A 22,974-nucleotide genomic window follows, 5' to 3' on the forward strand; every position below is an offset into this window, starting at 1 on the left:
TCCAAAGCCACCTATAAATCAGGATTGTTGCTTGGGATTTGACAAAGCCTGTATTTGAATACAGCTCTTCTCTGAATTAGTTTGATGTCCTTGGAGAGGTAATTACCTGCATGCAGTTGGTTTTTTTTTTTTTTTTTTTTTTTTTTTTTATCTATAATATGGAGGTAATAAAGGCTATCCTACTTTGGTGGAAAAAAAAAAAAGGTGTCTGAATATTTAGAGCAGTGTTTGGCACATGGATGATGCTTAACAGCTGGGAGTGCCCATTCTATTGACAATCTTATTCTCCATCAATGGTGTGTTAGTAATGAACATTTGTTACTTTCTGTCCTTAGCACATAGAATAAAAAAGTTTGGTCAAGAAAACAAGAGAAGGCATGGCAATCAGAAAGCCTGACTATTCTCTTAAGGATAAATGGTTTAATTCTGTACAAATTATTAATTCCACTGAGAGTATTTCTCAACCCAGTAGTAAAAGGGATATGGTTCCTTGAGGGGTGGAGGTGGAAATGCCTGGTATCAGAGTAACCAATGCAGCTTTTTCAAACTACATATACTCCCTCAGAACATACGATATATTGTCTAGAGTGAGGCATGAAGGTGGGGGTGGTTATCCTTTCCAATCGAGAATCACTGCTGAAGCAACTCACTATTTCTGATGAAAATGGGTCATAAAACCTCAAGAGGGGTGGAGAAAAAAATAACTCAAAATTTACTGCTCTGACACTTGTAGAAATTTGCTCTGTGTATTAGATCTGCAATTTAACGAGTGATTTATCAATCTACTCTGTAATTTCACCTGTAGTTCTGAAATTTAATTAAGGAATTTAAAGGCTTCCACTCTCAAAATCTTCTGGTAGCCATTAGTGGAAATTTAGTTAATTCCCTTATTCAAAGACTTTAAAATCCTTCATGAGCAGAATATAAGTTAATATCCATTAGGAGTCCCATTGTTCCAGGGCAGTCACCTAAGCTAGAATGTAGAATATAAAATAAACTACATTCCTCAGAATTTGATGTCTCTGTTTTCCAGTGATGTCTAGGCTGACTATATCCCAAGAATTTTAAAAAAGGGATACATTTGAATTTAAATGTGATGCTTACACTGGTCACTCTTGAGCTCCTCTGGCTTCCAGAGAAGACTCAGTTCCAGTGTGTTAAGATCACCTATCATCTCTCTCCACTAAGAAGCCAAATGAACTTGGTTTTTATATACATACGGTTCTCCTCTCGTCTCTTTTCTTTGGCAGCCTCTAATTGTTGCTTCTTGTAAATGTCCTTCAGATTCTTACAGATTTTCTTATGAGTAAACCAGTGTATTTTCTGGCAGGTTTGATCACAATATATTACCTGAAAGCAATTGTAGGTTTATTTTCATTTCAAGAGCTGGGATTGTATGATTTCCCTACTATGACATTAAACCAAGAACTATGCTATAAAAATGTTGTTTCCCATACTTTATTTTAAAACCGTAATATGTGGCTGATATAATTTGGATGTTGTTCCCTCTAAATTGCATATTGAATTATGATCCCAAATGTTGGAGGTGGGGCCTCGTGGGAGGTGATAGGATCATGGGGGTGGTTTTTGCATAAATGGTTTAGCACTCTTCTTTGGTGCTGTCCTCAAAATAATGAGTGAGTTCTCACAAGATCTGGTTGTTCAAAAGCGTGTGGCACCTCCCCTGCCCCTGTTGCTCCAGCTCCTGCCGTGTGACATGCTTGCTCTCCCTTCACATTCCACCATGATTGAAAGCTTCCTCACACCTCACTAGAAGCATGTGCCATGCTTCTTTTACACCTGCAGAACTGTGAGTCCATTAAACCTCTTTTAGTTATGAATGACCAAGTCTCAAGTATTTCTTTATAGCAGTATAAGAATGGCCTAATACAGTATCTATGTATTGATTTCGATTTGTACTTTGTAGCTTTACTTTAAAACAATAATGAATATATAACAAATAGTCTACCGAAGACTTTAGCAAATAGCTTATAATAAACCCACTATGTGCCAGAATTGGTACATTACAATGTCAAGGAAAATAGAGTTTTGTCCCAAAGGTAGATAGGGGCAAGCAAAAGAAGGATATGGAAGAAGGGAGGAGGCGGGCACCTAAATACATAATTTTTTAATACAGTACAAGATGTAAGCGTGATGGAGGCATAGAGGAAGCAGCGACTCACCCTAGCTGCGGTGAGTCAAGGTAGACAGAAAAATGGGAAAGAAGTATTCCAAATGGAGAAAATTTCTTGTACAAAAATGCAGGAACAGGGAAGTGAATGTTATGTTCAAGAATAGCAAGAAGTTTTTGTAAATGACCTTATATTTTTGCAAGTGGGGGTGGAAAGGAGATGGAAATGAACTTTATTAAACACTTACTATATTGCAAGCACTGTGTTAGCCCCTTATACATATATTGTATTATTGGCCCCAATTCTCCATTCATTCCTGCATTCATACACTTTCTCATGATTTCAAAGCTCTCTGCACTGAAGGAGAGGAGACTTGATCTCAGATTAGGCCATGTGATTTGTTTTGGCCAACAGCATGAGACAACATGGCAGTTTCAAGGCTAGTCCTTGAGAGACCTTCTGTGGTTCCAGCTACATACCTTTGCTACTGCCATGACAACATGCTCAGCCTAGCCTGCTAGTATAAGGAGGATGAGAGTCACATGGAGCACAACTGCTCCAGCTAACAACAGCCAACCACAACTGGGAGAGAAAGATTAAATGATTATTGTTTTAAACACTTTTACTGTGCTTTTATAAGCAGTGCTAGTTAAAAGTATTTCCATTTAATTCTGGAATTTCACTTAATTCAGGAAAGTGAGGTTCAGAGAAGTAAGTCATTAAAATGAAGCTGAAGAAGTAGGTGACAGCAGATTATAATGGGTTTCATTTCAACCTTAAAGTCAACAGGCAGTTGATGCTACCTATGGGATTAAGTGAATGTACAACACGTGCATCTGTCCAGTATGTGGATGTGAGAACAATACTATCAGATATGCCTTTTACAAAGATAATTCCGGCAGAAGGGGGCAATATAGTCCATAGGGATGAAAGATTAGCAACACTCAGAAACTGCAGTTTTATAAGGACATGTTGATGAAGAGATGGTCATTAAAGTCAACATCAGAAAAGTAAAGATTATATATTTATGAACTGTCCTATTCGAGGTTTCACATCTGCACCAGCCTCAGTCTCCTTGCCCCCCAGATAATCTTTATCTTATTTTCTCATATTCATTCATTCATTCATTCATTCATATCCTTTCTTTCCATGAGGTGATCAGCAAAGAGGCAAAGGAAGACTGGCAGTTTGGCAGAAATTTGGCAATTTGACACAGCTTAGAACTACACTGATCCTATTAATTCTCTTCCAAAACTAGTTTTTAAGTATTAAATGCAATATTTTCATTGTTAGAATTTATTAGAAAACTAATGTCAACTGTTACAGAAAATTAAAACTTAATCATCAGCTTGGTGGAATCTAAACCAGAGGTTCATGAACTAAAAAGAACTCCATTCTTACCATTTTGCAAACTGAACATCGTTTACTTGCTCCCTTTTCTCCACAGGTGGTACAAAATTCCACATCCACAAAACCCACCTGGCCAGTGATGGCTTGGGTAAGGACGGAGAATGCAGTGGGATCAGAACCCTAGAGTGGGCAGGACGAGGAGAAAAAACAAACTCTGAAATCACCATGGAAACACTACAGAGATATCAGCCCATGGACACTGCTGTCCTACAATGTTGACACAAAAAGGGAAGAAATCATAAGGCTATAGATTACACAGAATTTAAGATAAAGTGACAAAAATCTTTTAGAATATACCATTTTATATATAAAACATATGAAAAAATAAGTCATGGGTCCAAATAATTAAAGAGAAAAAAGCCTTAATCTAGAATAAAATGATTTTTCCAATTCGGTTAATTGAGTAACCCCATAATGACTCAGATTTAGGACAATGACTCCAGAGTGGAAATTTTTTTTCTGAGAACTGACATCCAGACAATATTCATATTCCATGAGATGATTATAGTTACAGTTAAGCATCCGAAATGTTTAACTATCTTAATTCCTAAAAGTTTGGTACAATCTAAGTATTTTAAAGACAATATATTTGAACTCATTTATTTGATGTTGGCTTGCAATTCAAATAAATTATCACCATTATAATTGGTATGTTCCAAATTCTTTAAGAAATATACATGCAATTGAATCAAACATGAAACTTATTACTAATGGGTTATGGAAAATTAAAATAGGTTGTTAAAGATTTATAAATTTTTTTTAAAAGAAAATTATAAGGGTCTGGGAGTGGTGGCTCACGCCTGTAATCCAAGCATTTTTTGAGGCAGAGGCAGGCAGATCACCTGAGGTCAGGAGTTCGAGACCAGACCAACACTGTGAAGCCCCAACCCTACTGAAAATGCAAAAATTAGCCAGGAATGGTGGCACACCTGTAGTCCCAGCTACTTGGGAGGCTGAGGCAGAAAGGTCACCTGAGCCTGGGAGGCAGATGTTGCCTGAGCCAAGATCATGACATTGCAGTCTAGCCTTAGTGACAGTGCAAGAACTTGTATCAAAAAAAAAAAAAATCGTTAAGTATTTATCTGTCTGAGACGATGCTACTAAAACCTATTTAGCAAAAAATAATTACAGGGTATCTATTTTCTTACCTACTCCTAACAGTTCTTTGTTCTGAGTTTTTCAAATTTGTTCATTTATTCCAAACCAGAATTTTAACACTCCTTATAATTTTAATTTTCATTTGAATATTTTCTTTTTCTTCTTAAGAATATTTGTTTTTATATTATCTTACCAACTGTACATAATAGAGGTTTAAAAATACCACCTGGGAACAATGTCCTGCACTGTTCTGTATACTCAAGATAGTCAAAGATAGTATTCAAAGATACAAGATATATTTTAAAAGTAGCACTCCTTTTGAAACTGCCATGTTCTTCTTGAACACAAATAATAATTATTGGGTTTATTTTCACATGAAAGTGCTGTGAATTCTCTTTCAGAATGAAGATAGTACAATGGTGAGGAAAAATTAGCTGAAATGAAGTTTCAGATATTAGATAGTTCAGTTAATAATTTCATCAGGAATGAAGGTCTATTTTAGTTGTGCTCAAATGCCAGAGGGCATCAGAGAATCTGTTAAAAATGCAGATCCATCCCACTGCCCCATACCTTCTAACTTAAAATTTCTAAGGATGTGGTCTAGGTACCTGCATTATTACTAACATTCCCAGGTAATTCTAATACATACTGAAAGTTTGAGTATAACTGGTTCTTAATATTACATTGAAGGCTTACAAATCTGCGTAATTCTTTTGCCTGAAAAGTAGAGTACTGGATCAGGGAGCAGTCTGGTCCAAATCAACAGAATATAATACATTCAACAGACATTGCAACAATGATATTTTCATGGTCAAATATTTCTTCACAAAACTGCCTGAGACATGTTCAAAATCTCCCATGAAATGGGACAGTTGTGGGAGCCATATCACACACTAACATTCTCACAGATGTAACTGAAGAGAAAATAATATTTTGCTAAAAGCACACCTGTTAGTGAACTATGGCTTACAAAGAAAAGTTAACAGTGGTACAGATGAGTAACCATGTAGAATCTTTCTTGGTCCTGGTGTTGTGACAATAAATCCCTTGTCATACCAAATTTTGCCATTTACTTTGTTAAGTAAGAATCTGTTTGGGTGCCAGAGCTCCTCCCATAGAAAGACATTCAGCCTAAAAACAAATAGGATACTTTATTCAACCTATGCTATAAAATCAGAAACATTAGCTAGCCTTCCAGAAGTTAAAATATATACTGTCAATGGATAAAGCAAACTTATCTTCAATGGTATGATCTGCTGTGATGCTGGAGCAATCTTTCTAAACTCAGCTATGCCTCACACTTCCTGCTGAGCCTTGTGACAGGCAGAAGCCAGAGTTCCACAGTATGCAGAGGGAAGCAAAAGCTGAGGAGGAGGGCCCAGGATTAGCACTGTCAGAAAACAACACAGTGAAGCTCACGGCAAGCAGCCCTGAGAACCATCACGTGCTGGGAAAAGGTGGGCATCACTTCAGAGGCTTAGAACTGGCAGAATATCAAAACCTATAGGGCAGTAAACAGTGGCTGTGATATGCATAATCATAAGCATTTGGCATAAAGTTTTCCAGAGAGTAGAACATAAAACTTTCAAAGAAAAAAAATTTTTTAAAAGAAGTCTTTCTAAAATGCATTAAATACTATCTTAACTTTATAAACCTTTTCTTAATGACTCAGATCACTAGGATAAACAATCTTATACTCCAGGCTGGGTGCAGTGGCTCATGCCTGTAATCTCAGCACTTTGGGAGACCAAGGTGGGCAGATCGCCTGAGGACAGGTGTTCAAGACCAGCCTGGCCAACATGGTGAAACCCCGTCTTTACTAAAAATGCAAAAAAATTAGCCGGGCATAGTGATATGTGTCTATAGTCCCAGCTACTCAGGAGGCTGAGACATGATAATCGCTTACACCCAGAAGGTGGAGGTCGTAATGAGCCAAGATCATGCCACTACACTCCAGCCTGGGTGACAAAGCAAGACTCTGTCTTAAAAAAAATAAAAATAAAAAATAATAATCATTATACTTTATAAACTCCAATTACATTACTCTAGTATATGGGGCTAAGATAACTTGTTGACTATGATATTGACCTGCTTTTCTTTTTTTTAAAGAGAACTCTAGGGTGCTGTTTTAGTTTTTGTGTTTTCTCCCATGAAGGCAGAAGATCAGCAACCATTTGTGACTGCTGGAAATCCCACATAACAGGTACTGCTAGTTGCTTCTCTGATATCAATTCTCCCAACTTCCTCACTAACAGAAGTGTAATTTTGTTCAGAGCGGCAGCGTTTAGAAAAGCCAAAGATACTCATTTTCCCAGGCTCCTGTGTGTTTAAGGGGAGTCATGTTACACAGGCAGAAGGCTTCTGGGAGAGCTTATGTCTTCCAGATATAGACCCCTTTGCTCTTCCTGCCTGCCTGGGATAGGAATGTGAGCTGAAGGAAGAACATCAATGTCTTGTAACCATGAGGTCATACGTATGCGTATGAGAACCTACAAAGCTAAGGTTGGAGGGAAAGATGGAAAAGTGTTTGGGTCGCCAAACTATTTTTGAGTCACTAGGCCAGACCTAGTCTGCCTACCTTTGGGTATCTAAGCATATGTGAATACATAAACCCTTATCTATTTAATTCATGGTTGGCTGGGCTTTGATATGTGCTGCCAAACACATTTGTAATTGATAAATTATAATTTGCTAACTTTATTCTTCCAAAAGCAAAAACATTAAATAGCCAACTATATTAAAAAGCATGAGGAAAGAAACTCTTGAAAGTATGGGGGGCACATATGAATAAATTAATGCATGAACTTTATGAGATGGTTTTGTCTGCTCAGGTCTTTCTTGTTTATTTCGTGGTTCAGAATAGGTTAAGTCTTAAAAGTACGAAGGAGCATCTGGAGCCCACTTTGAGCCTTGATGTTCCATAGTAAGAATGACATAACGACCAACAAAGAAGGCTCAGAGAAGGGAACCAGATTTGCCAGAGGGAGGGAGGAAGCAATGGATGGGACTGATCTTAGGAGCAATTTCTTGCCTGATAGACAAAAGCTGATCAAGGATTTGACTGAAATGTACAAAAGCATGAATGGGTATAGATAGGGTAAACAAAGAGCTATTCATAATAGAAAAGGTGGCCAGGCACAGTGGCTCATGCCTATAATCCCAGCACTGTGGGAAGCCGAGACAGGTGATCACCTGAGTCAGGAGTTTGAGACCAACCTGGTCAACGTGGTGAAACCTCATCTCTACTAAAAATACAAAAATTAGCTGGGCATTGTGGCATGCACCTATAGTCGCAGCTACTCAGGAGTCTGAGGCAGGAGAATCACTTGAACCTGGGAGGTGGAGGCTGCAGTGAGCTGAAATGGTGCCACTGCACTCCAGCCTGGGTGACAAAGCAAGACTCTGTCTCAAAATAGAAAAGACAAAATAAATTAAAATATATGAAAAATGAGTAGTAAGTAATTTAAGTGACAGATAAAGTTAACAAAATGTACTTATAAAGTTGGGAAGTATAAATAGGTTTTAAGTATGGACATTTTCTAATCAGAGGCATTAATGTGGATTATAAGAAGCTGGGGCATGCTTTGAGATTGTTATCAGGAACCACAATGAGACTTCCCATGACTTATCCCACTACATCCCCACTGCCTGGATACTATCACCCTAGGCGATCAGTTCATACATGCAACTAGTCTATGACTTTGTGCTATAGCTACAAGGGCATATGTGTGTACCTATATTACATAGTGGATGTATTTAAAATGTAAATTCCTACCCTAACCACATAGGGACATCCTGTTTATTAAACTCTGAACCATAATAAGATAAAAAGAGAATCATGAGATGGAAAATGGATAAACAGGAACAGGTTTAGCAGGCAAACCTATCTCCACCTTTGTTCCTAAAAAAATTCTGAAACAATAAAAATAAATACTAAAGAGAACTTGCCTTTAACAATACAATATGTGGTAATTAGGTCTTACTGATAGAGTCAACTTAGGTCAGAGGAGCCTTACAATTTCAACAGGGGCAATGCTTCGAACCAGCTGCTGGAGGAGTGTAGCTTCGCAGTAAGGAAATTTTCTGATACTTTCTCGAATGGTCTTTTCTTGATATACTGGAAAGCCATCAGAAGCTCGGCCTTTTAACAAGCTGAAAGATATTTTTAAAAGAGTAATTGGAGTTGACTCACTAAGCATTCTCTCCTAGCTGAACCCAACAGTTTTTAGTAGTTTTCCTTGTCTCTTCACATCATCATGACGAGCTGAATTCAAATTGCTGTTCAACCTACCTGCTAGGCTAGGCTTTATAAGGTTTTCAGGCACAGAAAATGAATATGCAAAGGTGACTACCACCATAAAACATGCTAAACATTGTTATCAGATTAGCTAGCTACTTATTACTATGTCAGTTATTTGTACTAAGAATAAAAATTCTCATAGAGCCACACCCTTCAGACTTAGTTCCCTTTTCTAGGTAAGGATGCAAGAGAATTTAATCTCTGTTGGTCAGAGAACAAGCAGAACACACAGCTCTCCAAGGTACAGTCACAGAGACACCTGGATGCCATTATAAATCTAGAGTTGCAACCTAGGGCATGAAATATTCTCAAATTTGGACATGTGCCACTTTCTTGCTGTGTGATCTTACACATGCTATTTAACCTCTCCACACCTCAGATTCCTCATCTGTAAATTGCTAGTAACAATAAAAACATCACAGTAAAGGACACAGAACTGAATAATCACTCAATGTAACTATAATATTATTCTCTGTTTGCCAAAGACTAAATGTGATTACAACAATAGCAATTGGTGCCAAAATGTTTAATATTGAAACACATAATAATGAGGCTTCCTATAAAAAAAACTATATTTACTCGAGTGTATTTTATAAATGACATAGTAAAATGAGTACCTTTTGATCAAGGTGTCCAGTTTATTCTCTCCACCTTTTAAGAAGTTAATGCATTTCTGAAAGATACAGCTTATGTAATGCATTTTCATAGCCAATACTTCATTCATGTCTCTTTGCTTCATACATTTCTCACAAATCAAATCCATCACTCTGTAGCATTTATTAAGGGCTGCTTCTTCTGTCAGCAGAGGATTCTCATTTATAAGCATCACGATCTAGAGGAAATCCCAGTACACTCGGGTATTAAAAAGGAGAGACTTTTCCATGTACAAATTAGGGAGTCCATTTAGTTGATTTCAAAAGATTACCAAACAAAGTCTTCCCTAGGATCATAAAGTTTTTATGTTATTTGTTAGAATGCAAATTACCCCTGACCAAACTTATAGAACTAATATAGAAAGATCCTAAAATAGTGGAATCTCTTGAACTCTGTATATCAAAGTTATAATGTGATCCATTGAGTGGTGTCTTTGCTTTAACCTTTTTTTCATACTCACAAAGCAATCAGCATCTACTTAAGCCAGAGTGCAAGTATGCCCTCAAGAGTACATGATTTTACAGTCTCCGTTAAATGCACTTTTACTAAAGATAAACATGGCAAATTTGTACATTTTACATAAAGAATCAAATCATTGAGCAATAACCACTTTTAGTTAACACTACTCAGCTCTACAATTTCATGGCTGGGAGAACTACAATTCTCATTAATTCTTATTAAGCATAAGGAAATGAGATTTTTTTTTTTTTTTTTTAGCATGAAGTCTAAAAGTGAAATGTGTTTTACTTTCCAATTAACTACACTTCCCTGTGGAAATTTTCCTGATGATGCTTCCAATCATCTACAGTAATGAGAATAGGTCAAAGAGGAAACCATAAATAACTTCAAAGGGGAACTATTAGAATTACCAAATCTTATACATTATGAGTCCCACATTTCCTATGCATGTACAGATTAAGCTCAATTTAGTGTAATATGGAGTATTTTTGTATTAGCTTTGTTGTAGGGTAGATTATTTGAAGTAGGTCTGCATAGGACTGCTGCAAACATCCATGGTGGCATACAGTAACATAAACATGAATGTGAGAATGGCAGCAGGCAGACAAATGCCTAGGCAGATAGGACTGGATCCCCAGTGAAATTCTACTTCTAAGCCAGAGAGAGTTTAAAGCCTGAAAGCCAAGTTACAAATTAAATTCTCGAACCAGATCAAGAACTTGTCTTCCTGTTTGGCTCAATCTCTTCTGATTGATTCACACCCTCCACCTATTTTACATACACCTACCCTTTCCTAACTGGTTTTCTACACTGCTGTGCCCCCCAATGAGTGGTGTCTTTGCTTTAACCTTTTTTGCATATTCACAAACAAATCAGCATGCACTCCTCATTCTGAGTCCATAAAAGGACCTGGACCCAGGAACACAGGGCACTTTCCTGTTTTGGGGTAGGGGAACCACCCTGCTGCATCCCCTCTTTGCTGAGAGCTTTCTTTTCACTTAAACAACTCTATTCCATTCACTCTCCAGTGTACATATACCTAATTCTTCCTGGTTATGAGACAAGAACTTGGATCTAGCTGAACTAAGGAGCTGAAAGACCACAACATATGTAACAGGGACACAACTGTATGTGCAGAGCAGACAGCCAGTCAGTACTTGCTAATCTACCTGTTACAGCTAAATCAATATTCCAGGAACTGTACATGTCAGGGAACAACAGGTAGATTTCTTGAATTAGACTCCTTTCTTTAGGGACAAAAAAAGATCATCTATTGGTAAAGCCCATAGCTAGCCCTCCAATTAGAATTTTAACACAGATAAAATGTCCTTGTGAAATTAAAAGATTTTCGCTTTTTGACATTATTAGATTTATATATACAATCTGGTGTTTTACAAAAATCCAACACTTAATAATAAATTATTAGACTTAATGAAGTAAGTATAATCGGAATCCCCATTGGTAAATTTGTTGCTAATTCTCTCTACCAAAACATACATTGACAATTAATTTATGGTGGAGAAGAAAAGAATCATTAATTATCTGCTTTAGACTTCTGCTAATTGGAATCACTTAAAGTTGTTTGATCAGTATTTTTATATATGGCATTTATAATCAACTATAAAATCTTAAACTTACAACTGAGAATTCTTTTTAAAAATTTCCAACAGAACTCAGATTAATAATTTTTTGATTGGAGACATTAGACCTTATCTATGTTTTAATATACAGCACAAATACCCACCAAGAAAAATGACAACCACATCATTACCATGAACTTTATTTATTTATTTATTTATTTATTGAGACAGAGCATCACTCTGTTGCCCAGGCTGGAGTGCAATGGTGCAGTCTCAGCTCACTGCAACATCCACCCCCTGGGTTCAAGTGATTCTCCTGCCTCAGTCTCCTGAGTAGCTGAGACTACAGGTATGTGCCATCATGCCTGGCTAACTTTTTACATTTTTAGTAGAGTCGGGGTTTCTCCATGTTAGCCAAGATGTCTTGATTTCCTGACCCCATGATCCATCTGCCTTGGCCTCCCAAAGTGCTGGGATTACATGTGTGAGCCACTGCGCTCGGCCACCATAAGCTTATTGAAACAATTACATAGCCGCAAACAAAAGAATACTATTGTACTTGTTTCCTTCCTTAATCTCTGCAGCATTATGAAGTAATACATTACAAAGGAAATCCTTTTTATTAATGAATGAGGAGGAGTAAACAAATATATTTCTATTGGCATTAAAAACTAAATAAATCTTACCATTCAAAGGATTGCTGCCTAAGAATATGTTTATGCAGTGGCATTTTGAATTCTTTTTCATTTATAAATCCCAATTTTAAAAACATCGCCAAAGCTACAATACTGGGCTTGAAAAATCACAATAATCAAAGATAGAATTGCTCTGTGCACATCTGCCTCCTGTCCATGTAGAGACCCTGCTCTGCTGACATTTTCTTCAGTGAGTTTGTTTTTCTCCTAAATAACCTTCATATTCTGGGCATCAGCACAATCCTCCCAGTCCCTTTTGAAAACAAACGCATCCTTACTGCTTAGCAGCCACTTAACCTAGACACAAATATAGCTATGTTAGGTGCACTGTAATGAAAAGTGAGGTGAGTATTGGGGAGAATTTCTGAGCTTGTTTTAAAAACTGTTTGACATTATACAGTAGTTATTATTTTAAAAATAATACTCCATAGGAAAAGCCATGCTAGCTTAAAAAGGGGCAGAGCAATAAAAATGGGCCGCAACAAAAAAAGCAACTGGGTGGCTTTTACATTTTCTTTTATAGATAAAAGAAAGAAAGGGTTTCAAGTGAATAGATTGTTTATATCTACAAAAAGCGAGGTCTGGTATGGAGGAAGGTATATAATAGGATAGCCCCCTTTATACTCTAAAAAATATTACATAGTCTATTTCACACTATATAACTTTACTAATTATTGCCTGAATAAATATGCCCTCAATCTAATTTACTTAAAATATATGCCTGCAAAGATAACTGAAGGTAGAGCATTAATAATTATTAGGACATTTAACCCTGAGAGACTGGGTTCCAAGTTAACATTTAAAATTATTCCACAAGCCTGGTCAACATGGTAAAACCCTGTCTTTACCAAAAATACAAAAATTAGCCAGGTGGCCATGTGTGGTGGCTCACTTCTGTAATCCTAGCAGTTTGGGAGGTTGAGGTGGGGGGATCATCTGAGGTCAGGAATTAGAGACCAGCCTGGCCAACATAGTGAAGCCCCCATTTCTACTAAAAAAAAAAAAAAAAAATTACAAAAGTTAGCCGGATGTGGTGGTGGGCACCTGTAATCCCAGCTACTCGAGAGGCTGAGGCAGGAGAATCGCTTGAACCTAGGAGGCAGAGGTTGTAGTGAGCTGAGATTTGCACCTCTGCACTTCAGTCTGGGCGACAGAGCAAGACTCTATCTCCAAAAAAAAAAAAAAAAAAAAAAAAAAAAAAATTGCCAGACATGGAGGCAGGTGCCTGTAATCCCAGCTACTCAGGAGGTTGAGGCAGCAGAATTGCCTGAACCTGGAAGACAGGCTACAGTGAGCCAAGATTCGCACCACTGCACTCCAGCCTGGTCGACAGAGCCAGATTCTATTAAGAAAAAAAAAAAAAAAAGTCCACAAACTCTTACTGCAATCTGTAGGAGTAGAAACATAAATATGAAAGACAGTGAATCAGAAAAATACAGGGAACTTCTTTAAATCAAAGTCAGAATATCCTGTAGCGCTCAGGCAGGGGAGGGACAAGGGATGTATAAAACAACATACATTCTCTACACTGAGAAATATTGTACCCTGACAGAAACTTGTCTGTCCATCCCAGCCAGTCCATGCCTGAGAGAGTGCCATGGACAGGAGTCAGTGCTTCTCTAGGGAGTTCTCTTCCCTAGGTGTGCTGGGAGGGAGAGAACCAATAACACAGAAGAGGATAAATATTTTGTAAAGCGTAAATTCTTAGCCCCCTGTAATCTCCACTAGACACATGAGCATGAGAGTCACAGCTGAATTTGCCCACTTAGTATCACAAGTGTTGCCTCTGGCACTTCTTCCAGAATGTTAAGAAAAACTCTGAGTTTTCTAAAATAAAAATAGCCGATTTCACTCTTCCGTCTGAGGGGAAAGGTATCTACTAGTTTGTCATCTTTCTTAAAGGCCTAGAAAATTAATTTGGGTGGAGGACCACACAATGAGTAAATTTAGTTTGTTTCTCAACCTTCAAATACTCAAGAAAGATGCACAGGGATGCAAAGTAATAAGATTATACACATTTTGGATCTTATATCTTTGAATGAGTGTCAGTCTTCAAAAGAGTCACCTTATAAGAACTGTCCACTCATTTTCATGATACCCAGTAGACTTCACAGATTATTCTTTTGTAATAAACTTCTGGGGAAATCTATTTTACTACATGACAGTAACACCTTTTATTAAGGAAGAACCTCAACTTTTGACCCAGCTTACTATTTTGCTCACTTAAACAGCTCTGAACTACTATCAAATCTTTACACTATGAGTAAAAGCATGTAATAGATAACTGAAATTGAAATAGGACCTCATCACTGTACCATACATGTAACTGTGTAATTTTCTGTGAGGATTACTGAGGAAATTATACTCATTTAGCTGGATGTATTTTTTTAAATTATGCTGTAAACAACAACAGCAGAAGTCTGTATTTTTAAAATCTAGAAGAAAATAGCAGTGAAATATTTCAGAATAGCTCTTGAAGTTTCTCAGTTAAGCCATTTGAACTTATGTGTTGTTCTAGAAGTTTGAAAATCTGTTTGATTGGAGAATTACTGGAAGAGCTATGTTACTTAAAGGCATCAAATCGTCACTTACCTTAAAAACGTGCTCACGATTACATTTCAGAATCTTTCTTAGAAAGACAATTATTGGAATAGATGCAGTTAGTGCCCCACCTACATCCTCCTTACCAGGCCTGTACACCAGACCCCAAGGGCTCTGAGGATCAGCTACTGCGGTCTTTTCTCCAGAGGACTGCCCTCAATGAAAGGGAGCCACCTCGGTTGGTACTATCCAGGAGGCTGTCCTTTCCCTCTGGTGACAGGCCTCAGCCAACAACAGACTGACGAATACAAAAGCTAGACTCCCTTCCCTCTCTGGAGCCACTCACACTCCAGAGCTCCCAGTGGGATGAGGTGGAAGCCAGTCTTCAGCAAACCCATCTCTTGGGGTGGCCTTTCCTGACGCTTTAGTCTGTTTCTCTCTTGCTTGCTCGCTTCCAGGTTTCAACGGAGAGCGCTCCTTCAATAAATCAACAGGCCAAAGGAGCCCACTGCAAGTTCTACATCTACAAAACTCAACCCAAGATAATTATGATCTTGTATAATAAAAGCAGTTTAAACTCCAAAGCAATATTTACATATAAGGCAAATGCAGTAGACAGCATGTTACCTTGACAGGGTGAAGATTCGTTGTGGTGATAATTTTGTGCAGCGGGCCTGCCAACTTTGGGGGCAGTTTTGGCTCTTTATCCAGTCCCTGGGGCTTAGTGTAGTAATCCAGTCTCTCTCGAGGAAAGAAATTGTTGATTATGGTCACACAATCATGTTGACCTTTTCATAGAAAAACACAAAAGTTGTAGTTTTAGTATTAAAAATAACAGATCTGGATTAAAAAATTAATTATGTTGCTATATTTGTCATGTCAACATGCATCAATATGTTTATTTTTCAGGAAAGGAGACTACAGGAGGAGGAGGAGGGGTAAAATATTTTAGAGAACATTCATAAACATTCCTTATAAAGTTGAGAAACAATCTTTTCAAAACACAGAATGCAAAATACATATGAAGATTATATGGATTACAAAAGAGAGTACTGCTCAACTTGTAAGTGACCCTAAGTATTTTATAACAGTTGCTTATAAGTTAAACGCTCTTCTTTCAACCCTACACAAATGATGCTCACATTTCCCTAATCACCTCTGGTTGTATTTATACATCATTTAAATTTACTCCATATAAAGCATCATTCTTATTATAATAACAACTAATATTAAACTAAATCCTTCTTCCCCATACCTCCTATCCCCCTAAATTTGAGAAAAGCTTGGCCTCTTTATGAAATGAAGTAGAGAAAAGCCTTTTGCTCCCATAAGCTTGGCATCCACATTGTGACTCTGCATAGAATTCCAAGGTCCTTCTCTAAGCCATCTCCAGTTAAAAATGGTTCAGTGAAAGCAGACTGCAAACGTGCTCCTGCAGCCTCCCCTCCCTAGCTCCCTCTCTACTACCTCTCTGAGGGAGCAAGGCAGTGGTCTCTCTGGGCAAGCAGGCAGAACCACAGAGCACACGGGAGGGCACAAACTCTTCAGGGGTCTCTGGAGGAGAGACTTAGTCCTCCTCTCTGCCTGATGGGGGCCGGGGGACCAGTGGAGGTGAGTCCTGGGGAGAGCGCCCAGATGCCATGGCCCCCGCGCCCAGAGAATGGTCCACCCTGGGCAGCCTGCATGGCCCCTATCCACTTGTGCTTGGTCTGGGGAGCATCTGCTTGATCCTGCCAACAACAGGTAACCTGCGTGGGGACTGTAATGTGGGCCGGTTGGATCCTGGTGCCTGAGGTTGGGTGAGGGCTCTGCTTGTCCTTTAAAGTTCCTGGGAGAACCTGGGAGTGGCGAACTTCATCCCGTGCCTGAGGTGATTTGCTGACCTGGGCCCACAGGTACAGAGACATGAAACTTTCTTCTTCCATTGCTCCAGGACCCTATCAGTTTTACCTGACTGCCTGGGAGGTACAGACCAAGGTAACTAAGGGAACCCAGCAACTCTGAAAACTATGCAGTGTCCCCAACAGAGAGCTTCTTGGGTTGGAAGTATATGGATAACATTTACCATAACAATAACCACCACAACTACAGCTAATAAGAGCAATTAAATTAAGCAGATTCAATTACAATATATAAATATACTTTCAAGAGCCACAGAGAGATTCAAATTTTAAAAATTAACAGGCAAACTGAAATTGGTGATCCTGGTTACTACTGAGAACTAAATTAGTAATACAGAGGATATCAGGGCCAGGCGTGGTGGCTCATTCCTGTAATCCCAGCACTTGGGGAGGCTGAGGAAGAAGGATTGCTTGAGCACGGGAAGTGCAGACCAGCCTAGGCGACATAGCAAAACCCGTCCCTACAAATAATTTTAAAAATTAGCTGGGTGCAGTGGTGTGTGCCTGTAGTCCCAGCTACTTGGGAGACTAAGGCAGGAGATTGCTTGGGACCAGGAGTTGGAGGCTAAAGTAAGTTTTTTTTTTTTCTTTTTTTTTTTGGTGAGACAGAAGATAGAAGACAGAAACTGTTGTCCAGGCTGGAGTGCAGTGGCACAATCTTGACTCACTGCAATCACCACCTCCTGGGTTCAAAGCAATTCTCCTGCCTTAGCCTCACAAGTAGCTGGGACTACAGGTGTGTGCCACTACGCCTGGCTAATTTATTTTGTATTTTCACACGGGGTTTCACCATATTGGCCAAGCTGGTCTGAAACTCCTGACTTCACACGACTGCCCGCCTTAGCCTCCCAAAGTGCTGGGATTACAGGCATGAGCCACCATGCCCACCCAAGGCTTCAGTGACTTTTGATCACACCACTGCATTCCAGTCTTGGTAAAAGACATTCTGTCTCAACAGAACAAACAAAAAAAAGAAGATCAAGTGGATGAAATATCTCAAAACAGAAAAATTCAGATATGGAAATCATTATGCAAGAGATAAAAGAGCTAAAGAACAAATACAGGAAATCTAATTGTGAAAAATAATAGAAATCTCAAAAAAAAAAAAAAGGAATAGATGGAGAATCGAACAAATGATAAAAGAAAACTTGCCTGATTTGAAAAGAGAATTTAGCAGTGATCACGATACCATTTTTGGTACTCTATGCTATTGTTAAGTACCAGAACACCCAATTTCTTTCTTTTTGCAGGGATTGGGAGAGGTGGGTATTTCTTTTATTTCTTTCCCCATTAAATATGTCTTGAGAAGTCAAACAGTAGCAGTCTCTATTAAAAATGTAAAATGAGCCAGGGTGCTCTGCTTAAAAAATGATCACCTCTCCTTCCAGAATCTTCAAGAAGAGAGAAAAATGACATTCAACTAAGCAAATCTAATGCAAGTGGGTTATGAACACAGCATCAAAATCCACATGGGTAACTGTTGGGAAATTTACAACTGTATATGAAGAAACCAGAGAAGATGAAGACAAACTGTATATGCTATATGCTTCCTTAAAACAAAATCTACATCCAGTTTCAATAAAAAGGTAGGTGATCACACTAAAAAAAATATTTCTAAACTATCTCATTAAAAGTATTAAACCAGACATAGGAAAACTTGATGATAATGGGGTCAGAGGAAAATATGGAATTAGCTTATATCTTCTCATCAGGTCTTCAACTAGTACAGTCAGGAAAAGCAGGGAGCAGTTAGGAATATTTGTACATAAAAATAATTGCAAGATAATGAAGATACTGTCACAAGACTAGGGATTTCTTAATTATACCTTTTTTTTTTTGGAGATGGAGTTTCATCTTGCTATCCAGGCTGGAGTGCAATGGCATGATTTTGGCTCACCGCAACCTCCAGCTCCTGGGTTCAAGCAATTTTCCTGCCTCAGTCATCTAAGTAGCTGGGATTACAGGCATGTGCTACCATGCCCAGCTAATTTTATATTTTTTAGTAGAGACAGGGTTTCTCCATGCTGATCAGGCTGGTCTTGAACTCCTGACCTCAGGTGATTCGCCCACCATGGCCTCCCAAAGTGCTGGGATTACAGGCATAAACCACTGCGCCCAGCCTAATTATACCTTTTTGAAAAGAAAAAATAGTATTACTTTACCTTTTTTCCTGATTAAGTTTTTTCATTTTAGTTAGTGCTTATTTTGATATTTTATTTTAATTAATCTGCTAATAACATATTTGAATATGTTTAAAGTTTTTCCTTGTAAATACTTGACTATTTAGGTTTACATTTTTGTAATTGAAAATTTTAAATATTTAATTTTACTGGTTTTAAATTTATAAATTCTGAATATATATAAATAAAATAATATTATTAATATAGAAAATAAATTCTGTGGGTAGAAAAGCCAGTATATATCATTTTGCTCCCATATTACAGTCCCTAGACTTGAGTCTGCTAGCCTTAAAGGACTCATTGAGTGTAACTAATAGGTACACACATATACAACAAGATAGATCCTAATCAAATTTTTTACTTTCAAAGATAACCTAAAATTCAAACCCTCTTCCAGAGTGAGAAATATAAAATTTACAATGGAAAGTAAGTTGAATTCTCATTTGCAAAACCAGAACTTACAAAGCTGTAGAATAACTTCTATATGTCTGAGAGAAAAGAACTGTGATATGAGTCAGAAAGCTAGGCAAAATATGAATCACATTTCAGAGAGAAAGGTATTAATAGCTCTGTCATGATGGGTTTCAAAGAATACACAACCTACATAACCCATTTGAAAAGGTCTTATAACCAAAATCTAAATGAGAACAGAGATCTAAAGACAAATGGAGACAAAGGGGAGGAGAGAGAGGACAGTAAGAGAGAGAGTTCACATGAGTAGGTGAAGATAGATGACAGGCAAATCATACAGTCAGTGGTGTGGATTACTGAAAGAGAAGTAACACACTGTCAACCTCACTCTCATTCTGGTACTAAAAATACTAGACTCTCTCAGCAAAGTCCACAGCTACAGGTATGACTGGCATGGGTTTTGAGGAAGTATCAGAGCGGGCAGAAAGTAAAGACCTGAGGCCTGACAAGGCAAAAAACAGAGAATGTGGAGAAATGAATGATGTATAAGGATTTCATCTTATAAAGTTGCTAAATGGATAAATATGGGGCCTTGAGAATGGGGGATGTGGTACTGTACCCTTTAAGGAAATACATGCATGCGCCTATGCACACACACACATGCAAAACAATAGTCAAGTAAAATAAAGAATAAAAATGAGGTAAAAGGAGGAATGCAACCACATATATCAGTAATTACATTAAATATATATAAGCTAAATACCTATTAAGAGAGGAGAACTATCATTTTGGATTATAAAACAGAACTCACCTATATGTTTTTAAGTTACACTACTTTTGCAAATCAACAGGGAAAAATAAAAATAAAAAAATAAGTTATACTACTTAAATGAAATGATAAAGATTGAAAATGACAGATGGGCAAAGAGATTATTTTCAAAAAAAGGAATCAGGAATAGCTGTAATATCATTAAAAGTAGAACTAAAAGAATTTGACAAGAAAAGGAGTGATATTATACAATGATAAAACCAATAGCAATATCATATTAAAAGTGAAAAGCTAAAAATATTTTCATTAAAAGCAGGAAAAAGGCATGTCAATTATCACTATTATTTCTTCTTACTTTGAAGCCCCAAGCAAATTCAAATAGAAAACAAAATAAAATTTAATAGCTAGAAATTAATAGCTTTTCTCATTTTTAACCATTACCAATAGAAGTGACTGAGTATGGCCGGGCGCGGTGGCTCAAGCCTGTAATCCCAGCACTTTGGGAGGCCGAGGCGGGTGGATCATGAGGTCGAGAGATCGAGACCATCCTGGTCAACATGGTGAAACCCCGTCTCTACTAAAAGTGCAAACAATTAGCTGGGCATGGTGGCACGTGCCTGTAATCCCAGCTACTCAGGAGGCTGAGGCAGGAGAATTGCATGAACCCAGGAGGCGGAGGTTGCGGTGAGCCGAGATCGCGCCATTGCACTCCAGCCTGGGTAACAAGGGCGAAACTCCGTCTCAAAAAAAAAAAAAAAAAAAAAAAAAAAAAAAGAAGTGACTGAGTATGGAGGTGACAGTGCAAATTCTTACCATATAGACAATAACCACAAATTACTAAGAAACAAATTTTGAAAGAAAAGATATAAAGAAACCTATTATATACTATTGAAGGAGCAAATGTCAGTCTCCTCCCCAAAAAGAAATGTAAAGGTATACTGTGTAACTGGATGGGAAGTCCTAACATCATACAAATGTTAATTCTCTGCAAATAATCACATTATCATTTAGTAAAAGAGAACTTAACTTACCACAAAGGTGGTATTTCAATTTAGTGAGAAAATGTTAGCTGGTGTAATAAATGGTGCCATCACAATTAGCTATGTTATCGGGGGTGGGGGGGAAATAAACTCTAAAAAAATAAATTCTAGAGGTACCAGAAAAAATCATAAAAAATAGCTGAAGGATATTTAGGAGAATACTTACATAACTCCTGGTCAAGTGCCCCACTTTTAGCAAGAAAATAAACACAGAAGCTATAAAAGAAAATATATAACTACTTAAAAATAAATATCCTGCCAGGCATGGTGGATCATGCCTATAATCCTAGCACTTTGGGAGGCAGGAGGATCACCTGAGGTCAGGAGTTCAAGACCAGCCTGGACAACATGGCGAAACTCCATCTCCCCTAAAAATACAAAAATCAGCTGGGCGTGGTGGCACATGCCTGTAGTCCCAGCTACATGGGAGGCTGAGGCAGGAGAATCACCTGAACCCAGGAGGTGGAGATTGCAGTGAGCTGAGATCATGCCACTGCACTCCAGCCTGGATGACAGAGTGAGACACCATCTCAAAATAATAATAATAATAATAATAATAATAATAAATAAATAAACAAATAAATTTCCTATGGCAAAGGTCTCCATAAAGTTAAAAAAGAAGAAGAAGGAAGAAGAAAGAAGAGGTGGAGAAGGAAGAAGAAGGAGAGGAATAGGAGAAAGAATAAAAAAGACTGACATAAAATACTTGGAACACATTTGTTAGATAATAGATTTGTGTGTATAAAGCTCTTCAAAGCAATTTAAAAAAAGGGCATCCCCCAAAAAATGAATAAAGAGTACAAGCGGGTAATTCACAGAAGAGAAAATACAAATTACTAACAACAGAAGTGCTTAATTTCATTAATAATAAGGGGAAAGTAAATTCACAATATGCCATCTTTTTAACTATCAGACTGGCAAAAATCAAAGTACGGTAATACCCAGCTCTGATGAGGACACTACTGTGAATTACTATGCCCTTTTGGAAAGGAATCTAGACTTACATTAAAATTAAAACTCTATATCCTTTGTCTCAGCAATTTTACTTCTAGAAAATGCTTAGATATATTAAAGTTCTAACATGTAAAAAATATTCAGGTACTAACTTGTAAAAAATATAAGATCAGGGATGAATATTACATTATTTGTAGAAAAGTGGTTAAAAATTGTAAAATATGTCAATAAGGGAGAGCTAACTGAACTGTGGAACACCTATATCATGGAATATCATGTAGCTGTTGAAGGAAATGAATTATACCTACTGAGATGGGAGGAACTTCCATGATGTATTAGTAAGTGAAAAACACAACACAATACCTGCTGTGTGATGGATGGCATTTTTAAAGAATGACAAAAACCTTATATATGTATGTACACATGTATACATACTGATCCACTTCAAGGAAACAAAAAGAAGAGAATGAACTTTTTTAAAGGCTAATTATTTGGAAAATACAGTAACAACTGGAAGGGTGCAATGTAATTTTCTGTCTGTGAAATTAGTCTAAATAGATTAAAATGGAATGAAAACATTACTCTTATCTTAGGATGGGATTATAAACAATTTCTACCTTAGTGAGAATTTTGTTAGTATTACAGTGTTAAGAAAAAGCAAGGAGTATCATATTAATGCCTGAAACAAGAGACTCCTCTGTTTCCAGACCTGTGGTCTTGGGATAATTATTTTACCTCTGTCTGAGCCCTATTTTGTTACATTGTGGATATAATAAAAACTTGTACAGTTAAATAGAAATTCAGAGATCACTTAATTACCCTGCTTCTTTGTATACAGATTAGAAAACTG

General features: G+C 37.6%; 1 protein-coding gene across 3 annotated transcripts in view; it reads right to left on the bottom strand.

The window, feature by feature from the left end:
• The window catches only part of ANKMY2 (ankyrin repeat and MYND domain containing 2), a 50,966-nt gene that overhangs the window by 5,304 nt on the left and 22,688 nt on the right, over positions 1-22,974 (bottom strand). For all 3 annotated transcript variants that reach the window (XR_012512154.1, XR_012512155.1, XM_003938667.3), the window contains exons 5-9: positions 15,497-15,657; positions 9,558-9,772; positions 8,657-8,792; positions 3,534-3,662; positions 1,221-1,350 (exon numbers count right to left, since the gene is read on the bottom strand). Coding sequence is in view for 1 of the 3 variants with exons in the window: in XM_003938667.3 (XP_003938716.3) it covers positions 1,221-1,350; positions 3,534-3,662; positions 8,657-8,792; positions 9,558-9,772; positions 15,497-15,657 (771 nt within the window). In the remaining 2 variants the exon portion in view is untranslated. The remainder of the gene's footprint in view (positions 1-1,220; positions 1,351-3,533; positions 3,663-8,656; positions 8,793-9,557; positions 9,773-15,496; positions 15,658-22,974) is intronic.

This window comes from Saimiri boliviensis, chromosome 10 (assembly GCF_048565385.1).
Source record: "Saimiri boliviensis isolate mSaiBol1 chromosome 10, mSaiBol1.pri, whole genome shotgun sequence".
NCBI classification, from domain to species: Eukaryota; Metazoa; Chordata; class Mammalia; order Primates; family Cebidae; genus Saimiri; species Saimiri boliviensis.